The 27,321-nt window shown below is 39.9% G+C and overlaps 1 protein-coding gene and 2 long non-coding RNA genes across 3 annotated transcripts; all 3 read left to right on the plus strand.

Annotated features, from left to right (window-relative positions):
- Window positions 1-325: 325 nt before the first annotated feature.
- LOC131015771 (importin subunit alpha-like) lies at window positions 326-5,222 on the plus strand. Its single transcript, XM_057944199.1, has 11 exons — window positions 326-813; window positions 1,164-1,260; window positions 1,386-1,477; window positions 1,570-1,701; window positions 1,827-2,012; window positions 2,113-2,276; window positions 2,393-2,471; window positions 3,746-3,874; window positions 4,058-4,185; window positions 4,265-4,642; window positions 4,845-5,222. Exons 1-10 carry the CDS (start codon window positions 604-606, stop codon window positions 4,638-4,640), a joined length of 1,593 nt encoding a protein of 530 aa, XP_057800182.1. The 5' UTR covers window positions 326-603; the 3' UTR covers window positions 4,641-4,642; window positions 4,845-5,222.
- Window positions 5,223-15,612: 10,390 nt separating this feature from the next.
- On the plus strand, window positions 15,613-16,438 carry LOC131015779 (uncharacterized). Its single transcript, XR_009098680.1, has 2 exons — window positions 15,613-15,692; window positions 16,208-16,438. It is a non-coding gene; the product is annotated as an uncharacterized LOC131015779 (long non-coding RNA).
- A 9,760-nt stretch (window positions 16,439-26,198) lies between these two features.
- LOC131015786 (uncharacterized) lies at window positions 26,199-27,055 on the plus strand. The gene is made up of 2 exons (XR_009098681.1): window positions 26,199-26,278; window positions 26,794-27,055. It is a non-coding gene; the product is annotated as an uncharacterized LOC131015786 (long non-coding RNA).
- Window positions 27,056-27,321: the final 266 nt, after the last annotated feature.

The following is a 27,321-nucleotide window of genomic DNA, read 5'->3' on the forward strand; positions in this document are numbered from 1 at the left end:
ATTTGAGGTTCGGCTCGGGTTTTAAGAAAATTGTTAAAGTAGGTGTAAGTGAGATAAATGTATAATTTGTAGGGGTATTATTAGTACAAAAAAGTAGAATAAAAGTACATTTTTAGTTAAAAAGTGGAATAAAAGTACAATTTATAGTTAAATGTAAGATAAAAGGTATGATGTGATGGTTCAAAAAGTTAAATAAGACTATTTTTCGTAGGGGTAAATAGGATTCTTTTTCATGGATGGAGGGAGTATTTTTTCTAATTTTCGAAATTCAAATTGAGTGGCAAGATTGTTATATAATTAAAGAATGAGGGCAGTAATGTTCTGCGACGGTCGTTGGAACCGCTATAATTCATCGGCCCATTCTCCAATTCACAGGAAAAGAAATTCTACGGTTTTCTCTCTCTACTCAACTCAATCAATACTGATTTTCTCTCTCTAGCGGAAAAAGAAATTCTCCGAATTCTGAAAACTTTTCGTCCGTATCCAAAAATATTCTTCCACACTACCATTCTCATCTGACACAAAAGAAGCAAACGCAATTATTGCGCAATATCGGCGATTTCTAGGATTTGAAATTTTGCTCCTTTTTTGATTGACGCGGCGATGTCGTTGAGGCCGAACGCGAGGACGGAGGTCCGCCGGAGCCGGTACAAGGTGGCGGTGGACGCGGAGGAGGGACGGCGGAGGCGGGAGGACAACATGGTGGAGATCCGGAAGAATAGAAGAGAGGAGAATTTGCTGAAGAAGCGGCGGGAGGGGCTTCAAGCTCAGCAGTTACCGTCTGCAGTCAACGTTCCGCAGCTTGATAAGAAGGTAATAGTTGTTGAACCATTTTTTTCTTTTGCTCTACTTAGAACTTCGTTTTGGATCCGATCGAATTGGATTGATTGCTTGATTGCTGAATTTTTTGCGTGCCTTGTTGTTATTGGATTTATTGATTAGTGTAATTGATTGTTTTGATATATGCAATTGCCATTTTTCGAACTGATGATTAAATGCCTAAGCTATCTAATTAGCTCTGCCTAGCATGTTATAGTTTTGTGCTCCATGTGTAATTCTAGGGAACCATTGCATCAAATAGGGTTTATAGAACTTTGTATAGCTATTTGTGGGATGCTTCTATTTTGTAATTGAGTTGTGGGTTGCATGCCGTGCCTCTTCAGTTAGAAAGTCTTCCCACGATGATTGCTGGTGTTTGGTCCAACGATGGTCCACAGCAACTGGAGTCCACAACTCAGTTCCGTAAACTTCTTTCAATAGGTAAATGGTTAAGCTCTATGTTTAGTGATACAGTTTGGGTTTATTGTTTCACTTTTTATTTTCTTGGAGATGTCTTGTTCTTGCTCAACTTGAATTGGTTTGTCGTGGTTTGTTATGTGTATTAGAGCGAAATCCGCCGATTGAGGAAGTAATACAGTCTGGAGTTGTTCCTAGGTTTGTGGAGTTTCTTGCAAGAGATGATTATCCTCAACTTCAGGTATAGGTTTGGTGGAGGCTCTTGTGTTGTTTGATGAATATTTGCTATGATTTTTTATAATGTAACAACTTGTGACTTCTTCCTTTTTCTAGTTTGAGGCAGCATGGGCCCTCACGAACATTGCCTCTGGAACATCTGATAACACCAAGGTTGTGATTGATCATGGTGCTGTCCCAATATTCGTGAGACTTCTTACTTCTCCTAGTGACGATGTTCGTGAGCAGGTATGTATACATAGATGTAACTATACCGTTAACCTTCTGCTTGTATTGCCAGTGACATGGACAAACGCTATCTGTTGAACTAGTTGTTTTTGGATCCTCTGATTTTGTTTGACTTTCTTATGCAGGCAGTCTGGGCTTTAGGAAACGTCGCAGGTGACTCACCTAAATGCCGTGATCTGGTTCTTGGTTATGGGGCTTTAATGCCATTATTGTCACAATTTAGTGACCAATCTAAGCTATCCATGTTGAGAAATGCAACATGGACTCTATCGAACTTTTGTCGGGGAAAGCCACAACCTCAGTTTGAACAGGTTTGTTGTTCAGTAGTGTGTTTCAGTTTGCTGTGCTTTTTTTTTTGCTGACAATTCCATTCAATAGCCTATAACATATTATAATTAAACCCTTGAGCAGGTGAAGCCAGCCCTCCTTGCTCTTACTCTTCTTATTCATATAAATGATGAAGAGGTCCTAACAGATGCATGCTGGGCACTTTCATATCTATCTGATGGTGTTAATGAGAAAATTCAAGCTGTGATTGAGGCTGATGTTTGTCCTCGTCTCGTGGAGCTTTTACTGTAAGTGGCAGAGTATGTAATATTTCTGCAAATTTCTTTTTTGGTTATATCCGTGGGTTAGTTAGTTTGTTACACTTTTGGTGATTAACTTTTACTTTTTCCGTTTATTCTTTCAGACACCCATCACCATCTGTTTTGATACCTGCCCTGCGAACTGTTGGCAATATTGTGACTGGTGATGATGTCCAGACTCAGGTATTTAGACGAACATCTTACTCTGATCAGTAGTGAAACTGCGAGCGCACGCTGTGCGTCGATTCAGGGCGGCGGTTTATTTCCCAACAGAAATTTCATCGTAGGAATATGTTGGTGTATGATAAGAAAAATTACCTTTTAACAATTTTTAAAAAACGAAAAACAACGCCGCTTCAAGGCGGTTCGGCAGAATCCCTTTCCTCATGCGCCGTTTATACCCCCCTCCCCCCTGAACGTACGCCTCCGCCTTGCCGAGGCGGGCCGAGGCGCTGCGAGGCGCCGCGTCAAACCCTAGTTATGTTTTCTGATTTTCTGAATTTAATTGGACTGGGCTTCATGGCATTAGGTGCGAAAATAGATGGGCTTAGTTAAATTGAACCCTAATTTAAATGGGCACTTATAATTTAAGTGTAATTGACATATTAAAATAAAAATAAAAGGTCTAAAGGTTTTAAAAATTGAAAAACCTAGCGGCAACTAGCGTCAACTCTCTGCACTCCTCTTTTTCATCTATGCACTCCTCTCTTCTTCATCTATTCGACTTTAATTTAAGATTTTAAACACTTAATAGCAGTTATGAACTTATGTGTTTTGAATTATTTGCTATGTTTTTATGTATTTTAGAATATTTGCTATGTCTTTAGGTGTTCTATGACATTAGGTATAATTTATGTATTTTTTACGAATTCCGTTTTTTATTCCGCCTCACTCTGTTTCGAAACTTACGCCTCGTGAGGTGGAAGAAAAACGTTTCGCCTTACAAAACGTACTTTAAAACATTGCCTTTTAATAATTATTTGCATGTCTTTTTCCACTACACCCTATGTGTCGAAGACATTGATTTTTGTCCCATAGGACTATGTTGGCATGTGATAAGAAAGCGAGCTTTTAGTGATATTCAATATTGATATTTACTGTTTATCTGCGCTTTATTTTGGGAAGACAATAATTTTTGTTGTTAGTCCCCGTTGACTTTGAACTTCCCGCGTCACTTTTTCAATCATTTGATTTACGTCAAACTTAGTTCTTATTGTCAAGAAATGTTTCTTTGTTTTCTATATGAATAGTTTATATTTGATTGGGCCATTACAACATTTGCCAAACCTAGTATCCTCGTTTGAGCTAGATGCACTTCCTTTTAAGGATCATTAGACAAGTTGACCGAGCAGGACATATAATAATATTAGCTTCTACTGCTCTCTTATGGATGTATTTTGTTTTAGATTTCTTTCCCATGTTCATACAGAAACTCAATTCTTTGCAATCATTTTCAGGTCATCATTGAAAAGGGGGCTCTTCCTTGCCTGCTTAACTTGTTGACACAAAATTATAAGAAAAGTATCAAGAAAGAAGCTTGTTGGACCATCTCAAACATCACAGCAGGAAATAGGGACCAGATCCAGGTACCCACCCAAGCTTGGATAAAGTGAACTTTCTCCATCCCATTGTTACTAATTACCATTCCTGTTATGGCAATTACTTTTATGGACTAGCTGCTAAGTTTTCCTTCCCGAAAAAGTCTTATTTTTGCCATTTTATGTTATAAAGCTGTAATTATGAATGAGGCTTTTCATTTAAACATTTAGGCTGTGATTGCGGCTGGTATAATTTCGCCTCTCCTTGCTCTACTTCAAAATGCTGAATTTGAGATAAAGAAAGAGGCTGCATGGGCTATTTCAAATGCTACTTCTGGTGGAACTCCCGACCAGATCAAGTAAAACAAATTGCAACCTCTTTCCTAGTCATTTCATTTTGATGAATATGTGGCTTGAAAGTTAATCCAACATCCACAGGTTTTTGGTTGGTGAGGGATGTATAAAGCCTCTATGCGATCTTCTAGTTTGTCCTGATCCAAGAATTGTCACGGTCTGCTTGGAAGGCCTTGAGAACATTCTTAAGGTTGGCGAAACTGAGAAGAACCAAGGTAACACCGGAGATGTGAATGTCTATGCTCAGATGATTGATGATGCAGAAGGTCTAGAGAAGATTGAAAATCTTCAAAGTCACGACAACAATGAAATCTATGAGAAGTCTGTGAAGATTCTTGAAACATATTGGTTGGAAGACGATGATGAACAGGTCATGTCTGGAGATGCTACGCAGCAATCTGGGTTCAACTTTGCAATTGGCGACCTACCTGTTCCAACGGGGGGCTTTAAATTCGGCTGAAGGTGAAGTAAATGTTTACAGTTTGTGTCCTTTATCTTGGCCTGTCTAGTAACCACTCTTTGTAGTGGTCTGTGCATCTTTTTAGTGTGGGCTCCCATATTGTGTCTAGCTTTATTTATGGTTAAGCCTGATGGCATAGTTTTGGAGCCTTTCCTTCTAATGTATATGTAACAACAGTAACATCAAAATAGTTGAAATTTACAGGAAGTTCATGAGGATCTTGAATGAATGTCCTGTGGATCTGGCTGGTTGAGTTTTGTCTGGAGTCTGGTCGGCTGTCGGTCTTTATGTTTTTTAACGTATGGTAATGCCACTTGTGGTGGATGACAGACGACGTCAATGGTGTCTTTTGCCCTCTTAAGAAGGTGGTTGGATACTAGAAAGGGGTTGTCTGGTGGCCGTCAAGACAGTATGTCACGTTTTTTTGTCTGCAGAGAACCATTTGCAAAATCCAAGTCCTCTTTTTTCCTTATATTACCCTTTTTTTTGTTCTGCAATGGTAGCAGGAATCTTATGTATATTATATGGAAAACATTTTCCATGCCCGCCAGAGTAAATAAAGTTGAAATCGAGTCGTTTTTACGTTGTCTTGTATTTGCTTCTGCTTTTTGTTCCTTTTTTCCCCTTTTGGCTTTTGGTAATCACTGGCAGGGTAAACACAACAAAATCTCGTGCAAATTCATTTGCTTCAGCGATCAGCAGCCTCAGCAGGTAACGCCTTCTCTCTATTACTCAAACTTAAGAATCTATCTTTCGTTTCATTGCTCCATGAATAGCGTTTTGGCGTCGTGTTATATATGACCTTGTATTTATGAGGTTTGCAAGTATTGGAGTAATGTTCTGTTTTGGCAAGATGTAGACATATTCTCTACAAATGTTGTTTCATTTTCAGTAAAATCACTTAATTAAGAAATCCCGAGGTAGCAGTATAGCGAAGGACACTCTCTCAGTCACTAAGCAGCAAAAAGCTGTGGCTTCTGATAACTTTCTGCTATAGATTTCTGCGGATTATAGCTTTAATTTATGAAATATACTGTAGTTGGAGTATTTATTGCTCGTTTTACACACATGAATATATTGTATTTTGAAGAATCTTAGTTGCTGTATCCAATAAATGAAGCTCTGTTGTTGGTGCTAATGATTATTGAAAACAAAAATCGTTGATATCTAATAATTAAATGAAACAAGTTGTTTATATTTTAATAGAAAAATGTCAGATACTGGCCTAATGTTTAACCGTGTTACAAAATATACTCCAATGTTTGTTAGGTGACATTTTGATATCTAATGTTTGGACAATATCACAAAAATAGTTTGAAGTCATAAATTATACTACTCCCTCCATCCCGGCTAACTTGAAACAACATTTGGATATAAAATTTAAGAAACTAGTGTTTAGTGTTTTAAGTGTGGTGAGTAAAAAAGTGAAAATGTGAATAAATTAAAAAAAAATTGTCATATAAAGAAATGTATCAAATTAGTTGGACAGTTCAAAAAATGCATAGAACGCCAGCCGGATAGTTTAATTTGCAAGGATTGCATTGAACTTTGATTTTTCTGTATAAAAAATTGTAGCCTGGGGTGACAATGTCCATATTCCATGAGTTAGATATCAAACGTTACATTTTGAATGTTGAAATAGTTCCGGGAATATATGCTCAACTTTGGGACAACATTTTTGAGAGATTCGGTCAAATGAAGGGTGCATGTTGGGATTTTCTTGTCCAGTATCTTTTTTTTTTCTTTTTTGTGACTTTCTTTTATCTTTTTTTTTTTTTTTTGATTAAGAATATGTTCAAACTATAATTCCTCCACAAACGTTCAGTTTTAGCTCAACTTTCAGGTTAATTAAATATTTTCTTTCATTTTTTAACAGAGTATTATACGTCGAGACTTAGAATTTTCAGAAGAAATCATCGCTTAACCATCTCTTGCGAGTGTGGTTGGATTTATCCGTAAAACAAGGGTGATAGCTTCTGGATAATTCGAAAGTTACTGCTGAAGGAAGAAGGTTGCAACCATCTCTTGCTAGTGTATGGTTGGACGGAGTCTTGGATGGGCAGACGGTCCGTAAAACACAACAGGAACTGACTCAAAGAAGTGGTTTTCAACTAAAGGTATAAAGTTGGTTTATGGTTAGATTAATTTTGAAATGATACGGAAGCATGTTGGACCCTATTTATGATTTTATAAAATTGCTTTATAATTGTGGAAAACTCATAAGGGTAATTTTGCCTAAAATAATATCATGTTGGGGTTCTTTTATAATTTTGTACGAATATTGAACATATGTGGGAGACTTTCTATAATTTGTATGAATGCAAGGTAGATTTGTAATTATCATAAAAATTGACATGAGGAGTTTAAACAGATTTGAAAGTATTTGATAATTTATTGTAGTAGCCCGCTCTTTTATTATATTTAAATCCAGTAATACGATAATTATTATTTAATCTTTCAGTAAATCAAGCCCAGTAATTATTTATGATTTAAATTCAGCTTATGACACTGGATTATATTCTAATTGAAGCAGGGTTATTATTTTTTTTCACTAAGCCAGTTAGCTTCGCGTGAGTAAAACCGCGATGAGAATTATTTAGTAAACCAATAATTATTCATTTCAGATTCATAACTGACTTAGCTAAGTCATGTTATTTATTAATCACAATAGAATTATTTTTCTATTTTTATTATTATTTCTTGAGTCGTGAATTTATTCCGGCTTGTGAAAAATTAAATCTACGTTATTAATTTAGATATTATTCCGTGTATTAAATCTAGCACGCCATGCTCCCTCAGCCACTATTTATATATGCTCACCCGTGCTTAGCTTTTCTTTTTCTTCTCCTACATAGTCAAAAAAGGAATTCAGCAAACAAATCTCAAGAATGTCAACAGCAAATCTCATCTTTAATTCTTCAACCACGCTCAACAATCTAGCCGTACTATTCATCATCTGTTCACACTAATCAGCTCTCCATAAGTTCAGTATAAAGCACAGCAAATCTACTCATTCCATCAAGAAATCACCAAGCATAACCTTCTCATACCCATTCCACACTTAAACGTCTTCATCATTCTCTGCCAAAGTAATTTTCAAGTATCAGTTTAATTCAATATTCAGCAATCCAACCAAGCACCATTCAAGGTATTTCATGCTATCTCAGTTCACTCTCTTCATATACATATATCATATCTCAATAGAGCATGCTTCATATATTAGAAATGCAGTAGATAATAAGCATGATTAATTAGTTACATGGCACTCTGTATTCACAAGCGAATAGAGAAAAGAACACCAGAACTCAGAAAACAAATACAGACATAGCATACGCATACACATAAAGTATTAAGTTCTGTTTTTCTTACGCAAAAAGGGTCCATAGACATTTATACCATATCGCTGATTAAGAATCAAGGCATATATAACTTAGCTTTTAGAAAGACATTGAACGCGGCCCTGCGCAGTCGAGCCGCAACAACGGCAACTTCCTACGGCCTCATCGGAGCCCGAGAACGACAGCAGCGGCTGCCGAGGCTCCAGCTGGCGACGGTGGCGGCAACTCCAGACGACGGCGGACTCCTCGGCGACGGCTGGCAGAATTACGCCGGCGTCAGAGGGACGCGAGGATGATGGTGCTGCTCGCCGGTCTCGCTGCGACGACGGTAGATTTGTGACAGCAGAAGGCCGCGACTCCATGAACAGCAGCAGTCGGCGCGACTCCATGAACAGCAGCAGTCGGCGGCGACCTCGCCGTGAGTCGCCGGAGCAGCAGGAAGTGGCGCTCCTCGCCGTTGAAGAAGAAAAAGGGGGGGATGGTGGCTGGATCGATTGAGAGAGAGAGATGATACCAGCGTGTGTTTCTTGATTTTAGAGAGAGTGCGGTTTTGATTATTAAAAAAGGAGAATGAATGTTTTGTCTTTAATAAAGAAAAGGGAGAACCAATGATAGTGAATTGTGAGAGATAGGAAAAATGTTATCTTAATAATTGATAAACACTCATTTTGCATGGTTTTTATGGTTTATATTCTGTAGTTTAAGTCAATTTTACACCCGTTTTATTATTGTTTGGAGTTCATTTGCTATTATTTCGAGATTTCACGGTTGGGTGTAGTTTTGATTGTCTGGATGCAGAATTGAGTGATATTGGAGCATGGAGTGTAAGAAACATGTTGAAGAGAAGAGTTTTGAGAGAATCGAGCCCAAAAATCAAGAAAAGACGAAGATTTTGGAGTCGGGACGGAAAAGGAGCATTTCGGCGGTCAAAGGACGTTGACCGCCGATTTTTGACGATTTAAAGAGGGAAAACGGCGACCAAATCGGCGACCGCCGGCCAGGTCGCCGAATTCCCTGTTGGAAATTTCCCCTCCGAATGGAAAAACGGCGATCGCCGTTTTCATGAGTTAAATGGCTGAAAAACGGCGACCAAATCGGCGACCGCCGAACGGGTCGTCGATTTGACGCGTGTTTTATTTTCTTCCGCGTTTTTTACGTTTTTCGAATTCTTTTCGGTTTAGAACTTGGTTTTTCACCCTAAGACTATAAATAGGTCCTCTTTAGACCTATCTAGGGTTCCCAGCTTTAGTTTTTCAGTTCTCAATTTTCATATTTCAGTTTTTAGCTTTTAGAATATTTTAGCTTTCCAGTTTTCAAGGCTTGGATCAAGACTGAAGATTCAAGCCGCTACAATCGTTTTATTACGGGTTTTATACAATTAGTTTTTACAATTGCTTTCAATTTAATTATGTTTATGTTTGATTTCATTATGTCTGGCTAGTTTTCTTTATCTGAACCTAGGGTTTGTATATAGCTGATTAATTATGTGTTTTTGATTTATTGATATCAATTTGCCCTCCAACTTATGATTCATGATTCCTGGTGCTTAATCTCTTGTGAATTATCTGATCAATGATTTACATGTCTAGCTGTTCAGTTTGAGTCTTGAATGCGATAATTGTTCAGCCGATTCAGGAATGCATGATATAGTGTTAGCCTTGAGTCTTGAATGCGATAGGTGAAGCTATAGGAAGCTATTCTTTATGTGCTATTGGGAGTTAATTTATTCCTTGGAGTCTTGAATGCGAAAAGGGATTAATTAATCTACATTCATAGGTGGTCGTTAGAGACGCTTGTGATTAACATAGTGATCTTTCATCAGGGTTGGATTAAAATTGGTAATTGAATCAATAGGTTGAATGCATATAGTTGATTAGTGAAAATACATCCCTAGGGTCAGAGCTTTCCTTTTATTTGAGTTAATCATCATAGTGTTTATGCTCTTTAGTTTTATTTAGTTAATTTTAGTTTAATATTCACCTTCATATTTGTTTACTTGCATACTGTGAAAGTTTGTGTAGGAAATAGATAGAGTGATTTCGTGTTACAATCCCTGTGGATACGATATCCGATTGCTGTTTATACTACAATTACACCGTGTTAGTTGCGGTATTTTTGTGCTAATAAAATTAGTGATCAACTTTTTGGCGCCGTTGCCGGGGATTGTTTAGATTTTACTTTAATATTTCCAATAGGACTTAATAGTACTGCAAGTTTTATTTGTTTTTATTTTTATTTTCTGGTTTTTATAAGTTGTGTTTCTGTAGGTTGCATATGAACACACGATCTCACGAGTCTCCTCTCTTTGAGTTAGACCCTGAAATCAACAAGACCTTGCGCAATCTTAAGAAGCAACAGAATCAAGTTGAGGATAATACGATGGCTACTCCAGAGCAAATCCAAATTCGAGCTCTGCAAGAGCAGTTGAAGAAGCTGCTTGACGCACAGGAGACGAGAGAGGCTCCGAAACAACCAGCCATCAATGAAGCGTTCATACCACAGTATGTATACCAGGAGCCCCCACGTGTGAACGTTACCAACTTTGAGCTGAAAACGGGTCTGATCACGATGGTTCAACAGAGCCAATATGGTGGACAGGCGATCGAAGACCCTAATGCGCACCTGGCGCATTTCCTGGAGCTGTGTAGCACGGTGAAGATGAATGGTGTCCCTGATGACATTATCCGTCTTCGTCTTTTTCCCTTTTCGCTGCGGGATAAGGCGAAGTCGTGGTATCATACGCTGCAGCTGGGAAATAATGTTGTGTGGGAGGACTTAGCTCATGCGTTCCTACGCAAGTTTCATCCGCCTGGCCTTACGTTGAAATTGAAGATGGACATCGTGCAGTTTCAACAGTACGATGGAGAAAAGCTAGCGGAGACTTGGGAGAGGTACCAGGAGAAGCTCAGAAAGTGCCCAGGCCATGGTTTTGATGAAGGTACGCTAGTGATCATGTTCTACAATGCCTGCGGGGAGCGTACAAGGATGCATATGGATACAGCTGCAGGTGGCTCTCTACTCCAGAAAAGCAGCTCTGACGCATGGAGCATTATTGATAGTATGGCTTCTACGAGCTACCAATGGCCATCTGAGCGTATGCAATTGAAGAAGGCTGCAGCTGCGTCTAGTTCTGATCCGATGGCAGCAATGGTGACTCAACAGGCAGTGATAGCTACACAGCTAGCAGAGCTGACTTCAAAAATTGGTGAGCTGAATGTTGGACGTCATGAGCAAGCTGTGATAGATCCGTCATGCATGGAAGATGTCAACTATGTGAATGGCAGAGGCTATGGGAATTTTCAGCGAGGACAGCCAGGGATGTATAACAGAGGTCAGCCATATCAGCAGGGTCAGCAGCAGTTTCAGCCAGGAGCACGCCCGCATCCGAATCTTTCTTACGGTAATCCGAACAATGCTTTGCAGCCTCCACCTGGATTTTCTGTTTCTAATGGAGGAGTCATCAATGAGCCAAAGAAGGATTCGATGGAGGACATGATGAAGCAGATGCTCACAAAGATGACTGGAATGGAGGTGAATGTTGGAAATAAAATCTCTAACATGGAGAATAACTTCTCAGCACTTTCTAAGCAGGTACAGATGTTAGAGAATCAAGTTGGTCAGATGGCTAACCAAGCAGCTGCACAGCACAAGCCGGGCCAATTTCCCAGCAACACTGAGATTAATCCTAAAAATCAGTGTAATGCGATTCATCTAAGGAGCGGAACTCAATATCAAAATCATTCAGAGCTGCAGGATGAAAAAGGAAAAGGTGTAGAGATGGATGAGGAGGATGATGTGGAGACAATTGTTTGTGATCCGCCGCCTACTTCTAAGGCGTCGAGTTCTTCTGCTATCAAGGAGCCCAATCCTACTCCTACATTTCCCAGGCCAGAGTACAAGCCTGTAGCGCCTTTCCCGAATCGCCTGGGAAAGCCAAAGATGGATGCAAAGTTAGCCAAGTTTATGGAGGTATTCTCAAAGCTGCACATTAATATTCCTTTACTTGATGCTTTGAGAGATATGCCAGGATATGCCAAGTTCCTCAAGGATGCAGTCTCCAACAAGAAGAAGTTGGGGAAATATGAAACGATCAACCTTTCCGAGGAATGCAGTGCTGTGCTACAAAGAAAGCTACCATTGAAGCAGAAGGATCCTGACAGCTTTACCATAGCTTGTGTGATTGGAGGGCAGAATTTCTCCCGTGTTCTTTGTGATTTAGGGGCAAGCATCAATAATTGAGAGAGAGAGTGTATGCTTTTAATAAAAAAAAAAAGGGGAGAGATGCGTGAGTTTTGAATTAAGAAAGATAAGGAATTTTTGCTTTAATAAATTATAGAGAGAATCGACAACTTTAAAAAAGAGAGATTTGATGATTAATTAAAAAAGTGTGTGTTAGTGATTGATTTTGAAAGAAAAAGGAGCCGGGTTTGGGCCGGGTTTGAGCCGGTTTGGGCCGAATTTTTGGGCTTTCTCAATTGGGCCTAGTTCATTTAATTGATGTTGGGCCTAATGTTATTTATGCATTGGGCTTTGAATTTATTCATTTGGGCTCGAATTAAATTCCTATTGGGCCTTGATTATTTTATTGGGCCTTCATAATTATTCTATTAAGTTTAATTAGAGAAAATTTTAAGACTTACTAATTATTAATTAGTAAGTGAATTAGATTATTTTAAGATGAGTAGATTATTAAAGATTAATAAATCCGACCTCATAAGACGAGCTTTAATTCCTTAAATAAGATTAGCATCTCATAATTTAATTAAAGGAATATGAGTCATGCATAATCATTTCACGCATCCTCATTTATTGAGATTTTTCGAGAATTAGAATCTTATTTTATTTTCTCGGATTAAAGGTCAAGCACCAGAGTTAGAGCTAAACCGTGAGTCTGCTATTCAGGTGGGCAATTTCTTACGCGTAAGATAAAATGCTATTAAAGAACTATGCAAGTTTTATGCTTTATTATGCCTAAATGAGTTAAGCTTTATTATGCTTCACGCTAAATGATTTACGCTATGCTGTTTATGTAGTGACCCGCTCTTTTATATATTTTTAAATCCAGTAATGCGTGTTTATTATTGTTCATCAGTGAATGAAACCAGTTATTATCCTGATATGAATTCAGCTGATGATCCTGAATTTATATTGTTAAAACAGTCAATGATATTATTTCAGAGTTATAACTGACTTAGCAAAGTCACGTTATTTATTTAACGAGATGGAACTAGATTTTTTTTTCACTTAAGTCGTGGATTATTTTCGACTCGTGAGTTAATTAAATCTGCGGATTTAATTTAAATATTAGAACAACAAACGAATTAAATCTACGGATTTAATTTAGATTCATTTTATAACTTATCGATTTTAGGGATATATCACATGTCGAAATCGAGATTTATGTAAATACAGTATCAAGCAGAATCGAAGCCAGTATTTTATTACAGTTACAGAATCACGGAGACAGAGAAAATACATCAATAATTCTCCTCTACATTGTTTTTTTTATTTCTTTTTCTCCTCTTTTTCTTTCCACTACATCTTGTCAAACACTACATTTTGTCAAGCATTACAATTTGTCGACCCACTACAACAACTTCTCCAACACACTCAAGTGCCTAGCAACAGCTTCTCCTTTAACCTCACACTGCAGTCCCAATTCACCACTCTCCTCATTTTTTTTTTTACACTTAGAAGCTTTTGGAGAAGCAGGGACCTTCATCCAGTGCTCTGCCACTTCAAGGTAAACTTTGGCTATATTTCTTCCACCTTATTCCTTAGCATCACCTGCACATATTGAAGAGCAAAACTGTTAAATTATTTCAGCAATTCCAGTTCGTTAAACTCAGCAACAACGGCAAACCTCTAATCATTTTCTAGGTATATACCACTGTTTCAGTTCATTTTCTCAACTCATTCAAGCCACATATATTGTCATCATATCATAGCATAATCGATCATCTATGAAGTGCTTAAGGAGATGGAACGAATTGTAGGCATACTTCACTATACTTTATAAACACAGTGAGATTTCTTAACTTCATAAGCAAATGAATCAAGATACAATAGTAGAATGAAATAGACTTAACTTTAGAAGAGAAGAACGTTGGGCTGCACTGCTGGCCGCTGGACCTCAAGAACAGCGGCAACGGTGCGACGAATCAAGCAGACGCCGGCAGCGACGCCCCTAGTCGTCAACGACAGCGCTACTCGCCGACTGCACAGCGCCGGTGGTGGATCGAAACGATAGCAGCGGCTTTCCCAAAACGGCAACACACGAACCACGTCGGTCCAGTGGCGACGACAGTGGCGGAAGTCTCGAGCGCAGCAGCAGCGGACGCTCGGCAACGGCGTTCTGCCTTTTCTAAAACTTAGGGCTCGACGACGGAGGGAGATTCTGAGGACGAGGGAGATGAACGGCGCCGCTCCCAGGCGGCGATATCTCGTCGAAATTTCAGGGCCGCGGAGGCGCGACTGATTTTATGGGAGCAAGAGGCGGCGAATCTCCCGGCCTTCCAGTTACATCGGCGGAGGGATCGACGGTGGCTTGGCTGCTGTTGCCGGAAGGACGAGAGAGAGATGGAGGGAGGCGGCGGACGGTACCTATCGTCGTTGCCAAGGAAGGAGGTCGGTCGACGGCTGTCTCGCCGGAAGGAGCCGCGGCGGCGGGACTGATGGCTGAGTGAGAGAGGTGAAGAGAGAGCCGAGAGGCAGAGAGGGAGAGTGAGGCGCTGAAGCTGTGTGTGTGTGCGTGAGAGGCGCAGATTTGAGGGAGGAAAGGAAGAAAGAAAGGCTAGGGATTGGGGAGTGGGTTTGAGTTTGGGCCGAGAGTTGGGCCATTACATTGGGCCGGGTTATTTCTTTATTTTGGGCCAAGTGATGGGCCGATTTTTAATAAGTGATGGGCCGATTTTTAAATTATGAATTGGGCTTCTGATTTTATTTATTTGGGCCGATTTTAATTAAAGTTTGGGTCTTGTATTTTATTTCAGTTGGGCCTTTGAATTTATTTATTTTATTCAGATGGGCTGTTATTACATTATTTCATTGGGCCGAATTTATTTAAATTAAAGCCCATCTATTTTATTTTAATTGGGCTGTTATATTATTTTCGTTGGGCCCCGTTTGAATTATTTAATTGAGCCCAGCTAATCAAATTATTTATTGAGACAAGATTTATTTAATTACTTGAGCCGATGAATTATTTTCAATCGGGCCTCTCATGTTAATTATTCAAGCCAATTTTATTTAATTAATTATTAGGCTACCTTATGTTGGGCCTTTTAATTATTTAATCTTATAACATTACTTGTTCCTATTTATTAAGCCCGATTAATTATGAGGTTATAAAGCGAATAAGTTGAAGTATTATTTATTTTCTATTGACTACGAGGAATGGAGTTTATTTAATTGGTGGATTAGAACACCCTAAGAGAACGGATTAATTTTTATTAATTATCCGGCTTCATGAAACGAGACTTAGCTTTTGTTTAAATCCGATAGCTTGGATTAACAATAGAAATTCCTTGATTATTATCTCAGAATAATAGTTCATGCATACGAGATTCATGCATAGTTTAATTACACATTCTCATTTAATTGAGAATTTTCCCTCGATTTAAAGTCTTACGTTATTTTTCTCGGATTAAAGGTCGAGCGCAAGAATAAGAGCTCGTCAAGGAGTCACTAATCTGTAGCAAAGCTTTGCTATCAGGTGGGTTACTTTCATATATATCAAATGAGTTTAATGTTATGTTTGAACAGTTATTTCATTGCAAAATCTTTGAACTGAAAATTATTTCAAATGTTGTTTTGCCATAAATGTTTCAATGTTTGGTATGATATCTATCTGATGTGGCTTTGCCAGTTATTATGCAATCGAATTCGGGTCCTGAACAGTTGATAGCTATCCTGCCAGGGCTAGTGTACACCAGTGACCGTGAGTCATCTAGCGGGTTGGCCGGTCAAGTGTCCGTGAGAGGTGGCCACCTCTCCGGCACACAGTTCCAGATATGATAGATTACAAGAGAACTTAGTCTGCAGACGAACTTTAAGAATCACAAATGAATTTAGTAAGCTTGGGCCTTTTTAGCGAAAAACTCCCTTGCTGTACTGTTTATGATGGCATGACAATTTACAACTTTACGAAGCATGTTATATTTCATAGTAGGCATATGTGCCCACTGAGTACTTTTGTACTCAGCCCTGCATATATTTCTAAATGTGCAGGTTGAGCAGCTGCCGATGGTGATGAAGTGACGAGCGGGACTCTTTTGTCTTATTATGTATTAATGAACTCTAGGGTTACATGTCTTCATACATGTAATCAGAACCTTATTCCGCTGCGTACTCAGAAGTTTTATGTTATTTTGGATAAGTCGGAGTTATCCGAACTTGTTAGTTATTTGAGTCTATACGACAAAAACTCTGTTATATTATAGATATCCATGTTGTTAACAATGATGATATACGATCCTTTCTTGTTTGATTATTCCCCTTTCTACCCCGCTTCTAATCTCCCTCCATTAGCCACGATTTCCCGGCTTAATTATCCTTAATTAGGACCGGTCGTGACAGAGTGGTATCAGAGCAGTTCATTTGCTCTGAACCCTAGAGTTAGCCCATTTTTCTAGTATGATCACTAGTATATATGAGTCAGTCAACCAAAGCTCATCACTTCATCACATCGTCATGCTCAGCAAGAAAGAAGGTGGTAATGATTTTAAAACATTGAGAAGTTCACGTTTTATATGAATGTACTGATGCTTACATTCAAGTTTTATGCTTTATTGATTGATTAGATATCTCAATGAACTTAGATGCGTTAAGAATGCATGATCACTGTTACGAGAAGAACAATAGAAGCTAGAAACTCAGTTATATTTCACTATAGCCATGGTGAAGAGCTAAGAAAGAAAAAGAGAATCCCATGAAAGCAGTGCAAGCGGAGTGCCACGCACGAATCACTGAAGCAGGCATAGTTCTTCATTCAGGTTGTTCACGAGTGACAGAACACCGAATCGACTATTGCCTTATTTGATGATAGATCACGTGAGTCATTGCTCGTAGCGACGAGTGTGACTTATGTAATCAGCTAGCTATCGCATAATGAGCTAAGACTCATTACTAACTCTCGATTATCACCAGTTATGGCATGAAGAGAACCTTCATGATTTATGTTTGAACTTCAGAGTCGGACTCATATGCAGTTATAACACTTTGTGTATGATGTTATAGCATCGCGATTAGAACTGCCAGCTTACAGTTTCAGATATTCAGAACCTTTATGATTACAATTACCTATTATATTACACGTGAGCATGATTTAGAATCCCTATTGATTACGATCACCTGCTACAAATCGAAAGGAGGATAGGTGCCATGGGTAACTAGAAGTTACCAACCATTATGATTGACTAGAAAAATCTATACAAGTGCGTAAGACGGGAGGAGTTCCTGAAGATGGTTTGGAGTTTAACAAGAGCTAGAAATATCGACAATGGTTCGATGTTAAAGTTAAGAGATTGAGATTATGATGAGAGACTAAGCAGGTTAAGTATGCATACCTTAGTCGATCAGAGACATTCCCCAGTTAGAACATTTTAGACCAAACATTCAGTTTAGTAGCCAGAATGCAAGCATTGACTAAGGTCATTCCATGACTTAGAATTACACATGGGGACACATACCCTATAAAGGTACTCAGATGAGCAAAAGCTATTTCCTTATTGAATGCGTGATGATTCAGAAGGTCTTTTGCAATAACACGGAAGAGTGCTTCAAATTATATGGTTGCATTTCAAGAGCTATGTGAAGAAACACTAAGTACTAGAAGTACTACAGTAAGATCATATAGAGGAACATTGTTGAGTAAGGTCGAGCCTACCTTATTTCACCTATAGAAAATGTTTAAGGATTGCATTAAACTAGGAGGCAGACTCCAAGTTTGAGAAGCTCTAGAATATTCTCAAGGACATGTTCAAGATATTAAGAAGAAAGTGGTGATTTTAGACCAAATATACCTTTTGCAGCCAAGGAACAAGAATTGCCAAGTTCGGAAAAGTATTTCCGAATGACTGAGAAGTAGTTGTGTCGGACCTGGCCAGTCCACATGGCCAAAATCTCAGTAGTCGTCATATATGGGTCTTTAAACCTATATATTTTAAACCTTCATCTGAAAAGCCAAACGGGTTCAGACTATTAGGTCATTTCGTTTCGACCTTTCAGTCAATTCATTTCTACCCTATGGTTATTCATTTTCAATTGTTTGGCAAATTATTGAAACACTTTGCCTAATTGCCATTTGTTATTTGAATCATTGCGATCTACTAGTTGTTGGTAGATTTTCTGTGACCCAAGGACAAACAGATACTTATCTGATTAAATCAGTCAAACACATATGCTTCAACCCAAGGGTCAAGCACGTAATGCATACAGACAATCTCTTGTGCATTTAGTAGGACCTTATTTGTGTATTTCAAAAAACGATGATCATTTCGATGCTTTTGTATGCCCCTATGTTGGCTTAGTTATTTTGACTAGTATTAGTACGAAAATGCTGGTTCATAGGGCATTTCAGAACTGAGCTCTTTCATGATGACCTTGCTAGATAGCTAGTTCATCGTATAATGCTTGGATAGATCACCAGATCTATATTCAATTGTTGATGAAATAGTCCTCATTGATACTAATTTCCCATGTCTATGTAGCGACCCTATCAGTCTTTTGCGGCAAGTTACTTCCGCTATGTTATTTATATACTTTCATGAGGAAGAGTATGAGCGAGATTTGAGAATCAAGAAAATAATTTACAGAATCGATGATATGCATCTGTGTATTACATTGGTGACTATATGTCGACTCATCGGAATGCCAACAAAGCAAAGGCGTCCGAGAGAAGTTGGATAGAACAATAGTATGCCTTGTGATGTTGCATTAACAACTTGTGTTTTGACCTAATAGAATGCCGTCAAAACGAGGACGACCAAGAGGAGGGGGCAGGATTCCCCGAAATGAAGGAAGAGGCCCAGAAACAGGGCCAGAACCAGAAATAGTTCAACCACCTGTTCAGCCAGAACGACGGATTGAAGAATTATTCTTGCGACAGAACCCTACCTACCTTCAACGGGACAGGAGACCCGGCAGAAGCTGAAACTTGGGTTCGCGCTATTGAGCGCATTTTCAACTTCCTGCGTTGCACCAACCAAGAGCGCCTGACTTGTATGTCCTTTCAGCTGACTGGGTCAGCTGATTTCTGGTGGGAAGCACGGATGAAAACGATGACAGCAGAGCAGTTAGAAAACCTGACTTGGGAACAATTCAAAGCCGGTATATATGACAAGTATATACCCAAGAGCTACCGCAAGAAAAAGGAGGCTGAATTTTACAATCTGAAACAAGGGAAGATGTCGGTAACTCAATACGACAGGATGTTCTGCGATATGTCTAGATATGCGCCGGAACAAGTTGACACAGATGAGAAGATGGCTGAAAAGTTTTGTGCCGGTCTGAGGCACGAGATTAGGATGGCTTTGGCAAGCCACGGAGGATTGTCTTACACTGAGTCGCTCAGCCGAGCGTTAGACATTGAGGCAGCCATGCCTGGAGAAAGACCTGCAACTGTACATGCGCCAGCACCTCCACATGATCAAAGTTATAATCCGAATTTCAAAGGAAAAAGGAGATGGGACAACAGTAACCCGAACCAAGGCGAGAATAGGCCATGGCAGGGACGGGTCTTCCAGTCACAGGGCTATGGAGGCCAGAGTGCACCGAAACAGATGGGAAATAACCAACAGAGGGCCCCACATTGCCCCAAATGTAACAAAAATCATGTGGGAATCTGTAAGGCCGGCAATGATAGTTGCTATATCTGTAACCAGAAGGGGCACTATGCAAACCGGTGCCCGAATAAGCAAATTGGAACGAGTTCAAGGCCGAACCCACCTATCCAGGCTCCGCATCTGCGAGCAATCCAAGCTTTGCCCCAACCATACCCAAGGCAACAACCACAGTATCAGCAGCCACAACAGCACCAACAGCTACTGTACCAACCACAACCTCAACAACCGTATCAGCAACAGGCCCGCCAACAACAGCAGCGACAACAGAAACAACATGAAAAACCTCGTCATGCTAGAGCCTATGCTATGAGGCAGAAGCAGCCCGAGAACAACCAGGGAAACCTGGCAGGTATGGGCATGCTACTCAATACTCCTGTTGTACTTCTATTTGATACGGGCGCATCGCATACTTTCATTTCAAGTACATGTGTTGATACATTAAAACTTAAAATGGAAAGAGCTGACCAGGAGTTGAGTATATCATCACCTATAGGAGGGATGACGACAGTAGATCATGTGTGCTTGAACCTAGAACTGAACATAGGGTCACACAAGATTGTAGTGAACAACTCCTATGTTATACCGATGGGAGATGTGGACATAATCCTAGGAATGGACTGGCTAGCCGAGAACTATGCCACCATCCTTTGTAACGAAAGACGAATATCGTTTCGACCCCCAGGAAGGGAGCCGTCACATTTCCACGGAATTAGTATGTGAAGAAGAAAGATGATCATCTCCGCCCTGCAAGCAACGAAAATGATGAAGAAGGGATACTCAGCTTACCTCGTATACTTGCACGGAGAACTGGGTACTGAAAAGAGTATAGAAGATGTAGCAATTGTACGGGACTTTTCAGATGTATTTCCAGAGATTCTGCCAGGGCCACCACCGGACAGACCAATTGAGTTTACCATTGATTTGGAGCCCGGGGCAGCTCCCATTTCGAAGGCACCATACCGAATGGCTCCTAAAGAGTTGGAAGAACTCAAGATACAACTGCAAGAACTTTTAGAACTTGGATTCATTAGGCCAAGTGTATCACCTTGGGGTGCACCCGTACTTTTTGTGAAGAAAAAGGATGGCACATTGCGAATGTGTATAGACTATAGAAAACTGAACAAAGTGACACTGAAGAACAAATATCCTTTACCAAGGATAGATGACCTCTTCGACCAGCTCAAGGGAGCAAGCGTGTTCTCGAAGATTGATTTGCGATCTGGTTATCACCAGCTGAAGATTCGACCAGAAGACGTACCTAAGACGCATTTCGAACTAGGTATGGCCACTACGAATTTGTAGTTGTGCCATTCGGGCTAACCAGTGCGCCAGCTGTGTTCATGGACCTCATGAATCGAGTGTTTCATCCGTACTTAGACAAATTTGTCTTGGTGTTTATAGATGACATCCTGATCTACTCGAAGAACGAGAAAGACCATGAGGAACATCTGAGAATTGTCCTAGAAACGTTGAGGACGGAGTGCCTTTATGCCAAATTCAGCAAGTGTGAGTTTTGGCTCAGCGAAGTCACGTTTTTAGGACATATTGTATCATCAGAAGGGATTAAAGTGGACCCTGAAAAAGTGCAAGCGGTGCGTGAATGGAGATCGCCTACTAACCCTAATGAGATAAGAAGTTTCTTAGGATTGGCAAGTTACTATCGGAGGTTTATGGAAGGATTTTCCAAAATTGCAAGGCCAATGACGCAACTACTCAGGAAGGGAATAAAATTTTCTTGGACAGAGGAGTGCGAGAAGAGCTTCCAAGAACTCAAGGAAAAGTTGACTACGACACCAGTGTTAGCCGTCCCAACAGCTGATAAGGAATACGTGATCTACACAGACGAGTCCAAAAATGGACTTGGTTGCGTGCTGATGCAAGAAGGAAGAGTGATAGCATATGCGTCACGATAGCTTAGGCCACATGAACTGAATTACCCGACTCATGATCTGGAGTTAGCTGCAGTGGTGCATGCGCTGAAGATTTGGAGACACCACCTATATGGAGTTAGGTGTGAAATATTCACAGACCACAAAAGTCTGAAATACTTTTTCGAGCAAAAGGACCTTAATATGAGACAAAGGAGATGGCTCGAACTAGTGAAAGATTATGACTGTGGTATTAACTACCACCCAGGCAAGGCCAACGTAGTGGCTGATGCATTGAGTCGTAAGACTCAATCTAAATTGGGAGCTCTCATCACTCGAGAGACGGTGCTCATAAGGAAATTTAGCAAAATGAGCATAGAAGTGGTTAAACCACCAGGGACGATAGCAAGCGTTGTAGCAACGGTACCTAACTTGAGGAAGACGATCGTAGAAGCACAAAGAAAAGACGGGAAGATGGAAAAACTACGGGAAATAGTAAGGAAAGGAGGCGTCAAGAATTATCAAGAAGCATCAGATAATGCTATCCTCTTTGAGGGAAGGATATGCATCCCCCACGATGATGAGCTTAAGGATAAAATCATGAGTGAGGCTCACGATACCCTTATACTGCCCACCCAGGGAGTACTAAGATGTATCAGGACCTAAAGAAACACTTTTAGTGGGAAGGCATGAAGAGAGACATAGCGTCATTTGTGGAGAAATGCCTGGCATGCCAACAGGTGAAGGCCTTACACCAAAGGCCATATGGAAAACTACAATCGTTGGAAATTCCAGAATGGAAGTGGGAGCACATCGCAATGGATTTTGTGACCAGTTTGCCCAAAACAAAGAGAGGAAACACTGCCATTTGGGTAATAGTGGATCGACTCACAAAATGTGCTCATTTTATACCAATACCGATCACACACGGGTCAGACAAGCTAGCTCAGTTGTATGTTCGAGAGATTGTACGCTTACACGGTGTACCCGTGTCAATCACATCAGATCGAGACTCGAAGTTCACATCTAGATTTTGGATGAGCTTACAGAAGGAGTTAGGCACGAGGCTAAATTTCAGCACCGCCTTCCACCCGCAAACAGATGGGCAGTCTGAAAGGACAATTCAGACCCTCGAAGATATGTTGAGAACAGTGGTGTTAGACAGGGGTGGAAGTTGGGAAACAGTGCTGCCGTTGATTGAATTTGCCTATAATAACAGTTACCAGGCAACTATCGATATGGCACCATATGAGGCATTATATGGAAGAAAATGTAGATCACCGCTTTATTGGGATGAAGTGGGTGAGAGAAAAGTTTTAGGACCAGACATGATCAATGAGATGGTTGAGATAGTCCGCCAAATCAGAGGTCGAATAAAGGAGACGCAAGATAGACAGAAATCTTACGCTGATGCACGCCGAACTGAATTACAGTTTGAATTAGGAGACAAGGTATTCCTGAAAGTATCTCCCTCCAAGGGGATAATTAGGTTTGGTGTCAAGGGAAAGCTCAAACCTCGGTTTGTAGGACCTTATGAGATTTTGGAGAGAATAGGCCCAGTAGCCTATAGGTTGGCATTACCGCCAAGTTTTGGAAACGTTCACAATGTTCTCCACGTATCACAACTCAGAAAATACGTTTTCGATCCAAAGCACGTAATCCACCAAGAAGTGATGATCATTTGCCCAGACTTGAGCTATGAAGAGAGACCAGAGGTCATTCTAGATCGAAAAGTACAGCAACTCAGGAATAAGGCAATCACATCAGTGAAAGTTTTATGGAGACACCACGGACAAGAGGAAGCCACGTGGGAGCTTGAAGACAAAATGAAGGAAAAATATCCCGAACTGTTTTAGAAGAAATATGCAAATTTCGGGACGAAATTTTTGTTAAGAGGGGTAGTATGTAGTGACCCGCTCTTTTATATATTTTTAAATCCAGTAATGCGTGTTTATTATTGTTCATCAGTGAATGAAACCAGTTATTATCCTGATATGAATTCAGCTGATGATCCTGAATTTATATTGTTAAAACAGTCAATGATATTATTTCAGAGTTATAACTGACTTAGCAAAGTCACGTTATTTATTTAACGAGATGGAACTAGATTTTTTTTCACTTAAGTCGTGGATTATTTTCGACTCGTGAGTTAATTAAATCTGCGGATTTAATTTAAATATTAGAACAACAAACGAATTAAATCTACGGATTTAATTTAGATTCATTTTATAACTTATCGATTTTAGGGATATATCACATGTCGAAATCGAGATTTATGTAAATACAGTATCAAGCAGAATCGAAGCCAGTATTTTATTACAGTTACAGAATCACGGAGACAGAGAAAATACATCAATAATTCTCCTCTACATTGTTTTTTTTATTTCTTTTTCTCCTCTTTTTCTTTCCACTACATCTTGTCAAACACTACATTTTGTCAAGCATTACAATTTGTCGACCCACTACAACAACTTCTCCAACACACTCAAGTGCCTAGCAACAGCTTCTCCTTTAACCTCACACTGCAGTCCCAATTCACCACTCTCCTCATTTTTTTTTTTACACTTAGAAGCTTTTGGAGAAGCAGGGACCTTCATCCAGTGCTCTGCCACTTCAAGGTAAACTTTGGCTATATTTCTTCCACCTTATTCCTTAGCATCACCTGCACATATTGAAGAGCAAAACTGTTAAATTATTTCAGCAATTCCAGTTCGTTAAACTCAGCAACAACGACAAACCTCTAATCATTTTCTAGGTATATACCACTGTTTCAGTTCATTTTCTCAACTCATTCAAGCCACATATATTGTCATCATATCATAGCATAATCGATCATCTATGAAGTGCTTAAGGAGATGGAACGAATTGTAGGCATACTTCACTATACTTTATAAACACAGTGAGATTTCTTAACTTCATAAGCAAATGAATCAAGATACAATAGTAGAATGAAATAGACTTAACTTTAGAAGAGAAGAACGTTGGGCTGCACTGCTGGCCGCTGGACCTCAAGAACAGCGGCAACGGTGCGACGAATCAAGCAGACGCCGGCAGCGACGCCCCTAGTCGTCAACGACAGCGCTACTTCGCCGACTGCACAGCGCCGGTGGTGGATCGAAACGATAGCAGCGGCTTTCCCAAAACGGCAACACACGAACCACGTCGGTCCAGTGGCGACGACAGTGGCGGAAGTCTCGAGCGCAGCAGCAGCGGACGCTCGGCAACGGCGTTCTGCCTTTTCTAAAACTTAGGGCTCGACGACGGAGGGAGATTCTGAGGACGAGGGAGATGAACGGCGCCGCTCCCAGGCGGCGATATCTCGTCGAAATTTCAGGGCCGCGGAGGCGCGACTGATTTTATGGGAGCAAGAGGCGGCGAATCTCCCGGCCTTCCAGTTACATCGGCGGAGGGATCGACGGTGGCTTGGCTGCTGTTGCCGGAAGGACGAGAGAGAGATGGAGGGAGGCGGCGGCGGTACCTATCGTCGTTGCCAAGGAAGGAGGTCGGTCGACGGCTGTCTCGCCGGAAGGAGCCGCGGCGGCGGGACTGATGGCTGAGTGAGAGAGGTGAAGAGAGAGCCGAGAGGCAGAGAGGGAGAGTGAGGCGCTGAAGCTGTGTGTGTGTGCGTGAGAGGCGCAGATTTGAGGGAGGAAAGGAAGAAAGAAAGGCTAGGGATTGGGGAGTGGGTTTGAGTTTGGGCCGAGAGTTGGGCCATTACATTGGGCCGGGTTATTTCTTTATTTTGGGCCAAGTGATGGGCCGATTTTTAATAAGTGATGGGCCGATTTTTAAATTATGAATTGGGCTTCTGATTTTATTTATTTGGGCCGATTTTAATTAAAGTTTGGGTCTTGTATTTTATTTCAGTTGGGCCTTTGAATTTATTTATTTTACTCAGATGGGCTGTTATTACATTATTTCATTGGGCCGAATTTATTTAAATTAAAGCCCATCTATTTTATTTTAATTGGGCTGTTATATTATTTTCGTTGGGCCTCGTTTGAATTATTTAATTGAGCCCAGCTAATCAAATTATTTATTGAGACAAGATTTATTTAATTACTTGAGCCGATGAATTATTTTCAATCGGGCCTCTCATGTTAATTATTCAAGCCAATTTTATTTAATTAATTATTAGGCTACCTTATGTTGGGCCTTTTAATTATTTAATCTTATAACATTACTTGTTCCTATTTATTAAGCCCGATTAATTATGAGGTTATAAAGCGAATAAGTTGAAGTATTATTTATTTTCTATTGACTACGAGGAATGGAGTTTATTTAATTGGTGGATTAGAACACCCTAAGAGAACGGATTAATTTTTATTAATTATCCGGCTTCATGAAACGAGACTTAGCTTTTGTTTAAATCCGATAGCTTGGATTAACAATAGAAATTCCTTGATTATTATCTCAGAATAATAGTTCATGCATACGAGATTCATGCATAGTTTAATTACACATTCTCATTTAATTGAGAATTTTCCCTCGATTTAAAGTCTTACGTTATTTTTCTCGGATTAAAGGTCGAGCGCAAGAATAAGAGCTCGTCAAGGAGTCACTAATCTGTAGCAAAGCTTTGCTATCAGGTGGGTTACTTTCATATATATCAAATGAGTTTAATGTTATGTTTGAACAGTTATTTCATTGCAAAATCTTTGAACTGAAAATTATTTCAAATGTTGTTTTGCCATAAATGTTTCAATGTTTGGTATGATATCTATCTGATGTGGCTTTGCCAGTTATTATGCAATCGAATTCGGGTCCTGAACAGTTGATAGCTATCCTGCCAGGGCTAGTGTACACCAGTGACCGTGAGTCATCTAGCGGGTTGGCCGGTCAAGTGTCCGTGAGAGGTGGCCACCTCTCCGGCACACAGTTCCAGATATGATAGATTACAAGAGAACTTAGTCTGCAGACGAACTTTAAGAATCACAAATGAATTTAGTAAGCTTGGGCCTTTTTAGCGAAAAACTCCCTTGCTGTACTGTTTATGATGGCATGACAATTTACAACTTTACGAAGCATGTTATATTTCATAGTAGGCATATGTGCCCACTGAGTACTTTTGTACTCAGCCCTGCATATATTTCTAAATGTGCAGGTTGAGCAGCTGCCGATGGTGATGAAGTGACGAGCGGGACTCTTTTGTCTTATTATGTATTAATGAACTCTAGGGTTACATGTCTTCATACATGTAATCAGAACCTTATTCCGCTGCGTACTCAGAAGTTTTATGTTATTTTGGATAAGTCGGAGTTATCCGAACTTGTTAGTTATTTGAGTCTATACGACAAAAACTCTGTTATATTATAGATATCCATGTTGTTAACAATGATGAAATACGATCCTTTCTTGTTTGATTATTCCCCTTTCTACCCCGCTTCTAATCTCCCTCCATTAGCCACGATTTCCCGGCTTAATTATCCTTAATTAGGACCGGTCGTGACAGTTTATACTATTTACGCCTATGTAATTTATGCTTTGTTACGCTTTAATAATTTACACTATGCTATTTACTTTATTATGCTTAAATGAGTTAAAACTTTATTTCTCTTTATTATCTACGCTTGTCACGCTTTAATAATATACGCTATGCTATTTACGCTTAATTACGACTTAAATTTTTATT

The sequence above is a fragment of the Salvia miltiorrhiza genome, chromosome 1 (assembly GCF_028751815.1).
Source record: "Salvia miltiorrhiza cultivar Shanhuang (shh) chromosome 1, IMPLAD_Smil_shh, whole genome shotgun sequence".
In the NCBI taxonomy this organism is placed as follows: Eukaryota; Viridiplantae; Streptophyta; class Magnoliopsida; order Lamiales; family Lamiaceae; genus Salvia; species Salvia miltiorrhiza.

Bases quoted from the DNA above. Each gene is read 5' to 3' on its own strand.
- LOC131015771 (XM_057944199.1), top strand. From the start codon at position 604: ATGTCGTTGAGGCCGAACGCGAGGACGGAGGTCCGCCGGAGCCGGTAC. The intron at 814-1,163 runs GTAATAGTTGTT...GTGCCTCTTCAG, and splicing joins TTCCGCAGCTTGATAAGAAG to TTAGAAAGTCTTCCCACGAT. The intron at 2,472-3,745 runs GTATTTAGACGA...AATCATTTTCAG, and splicing joins GTGATGATGTCCAGACTCAG to GTCATCATTGAAAAGGGGGC.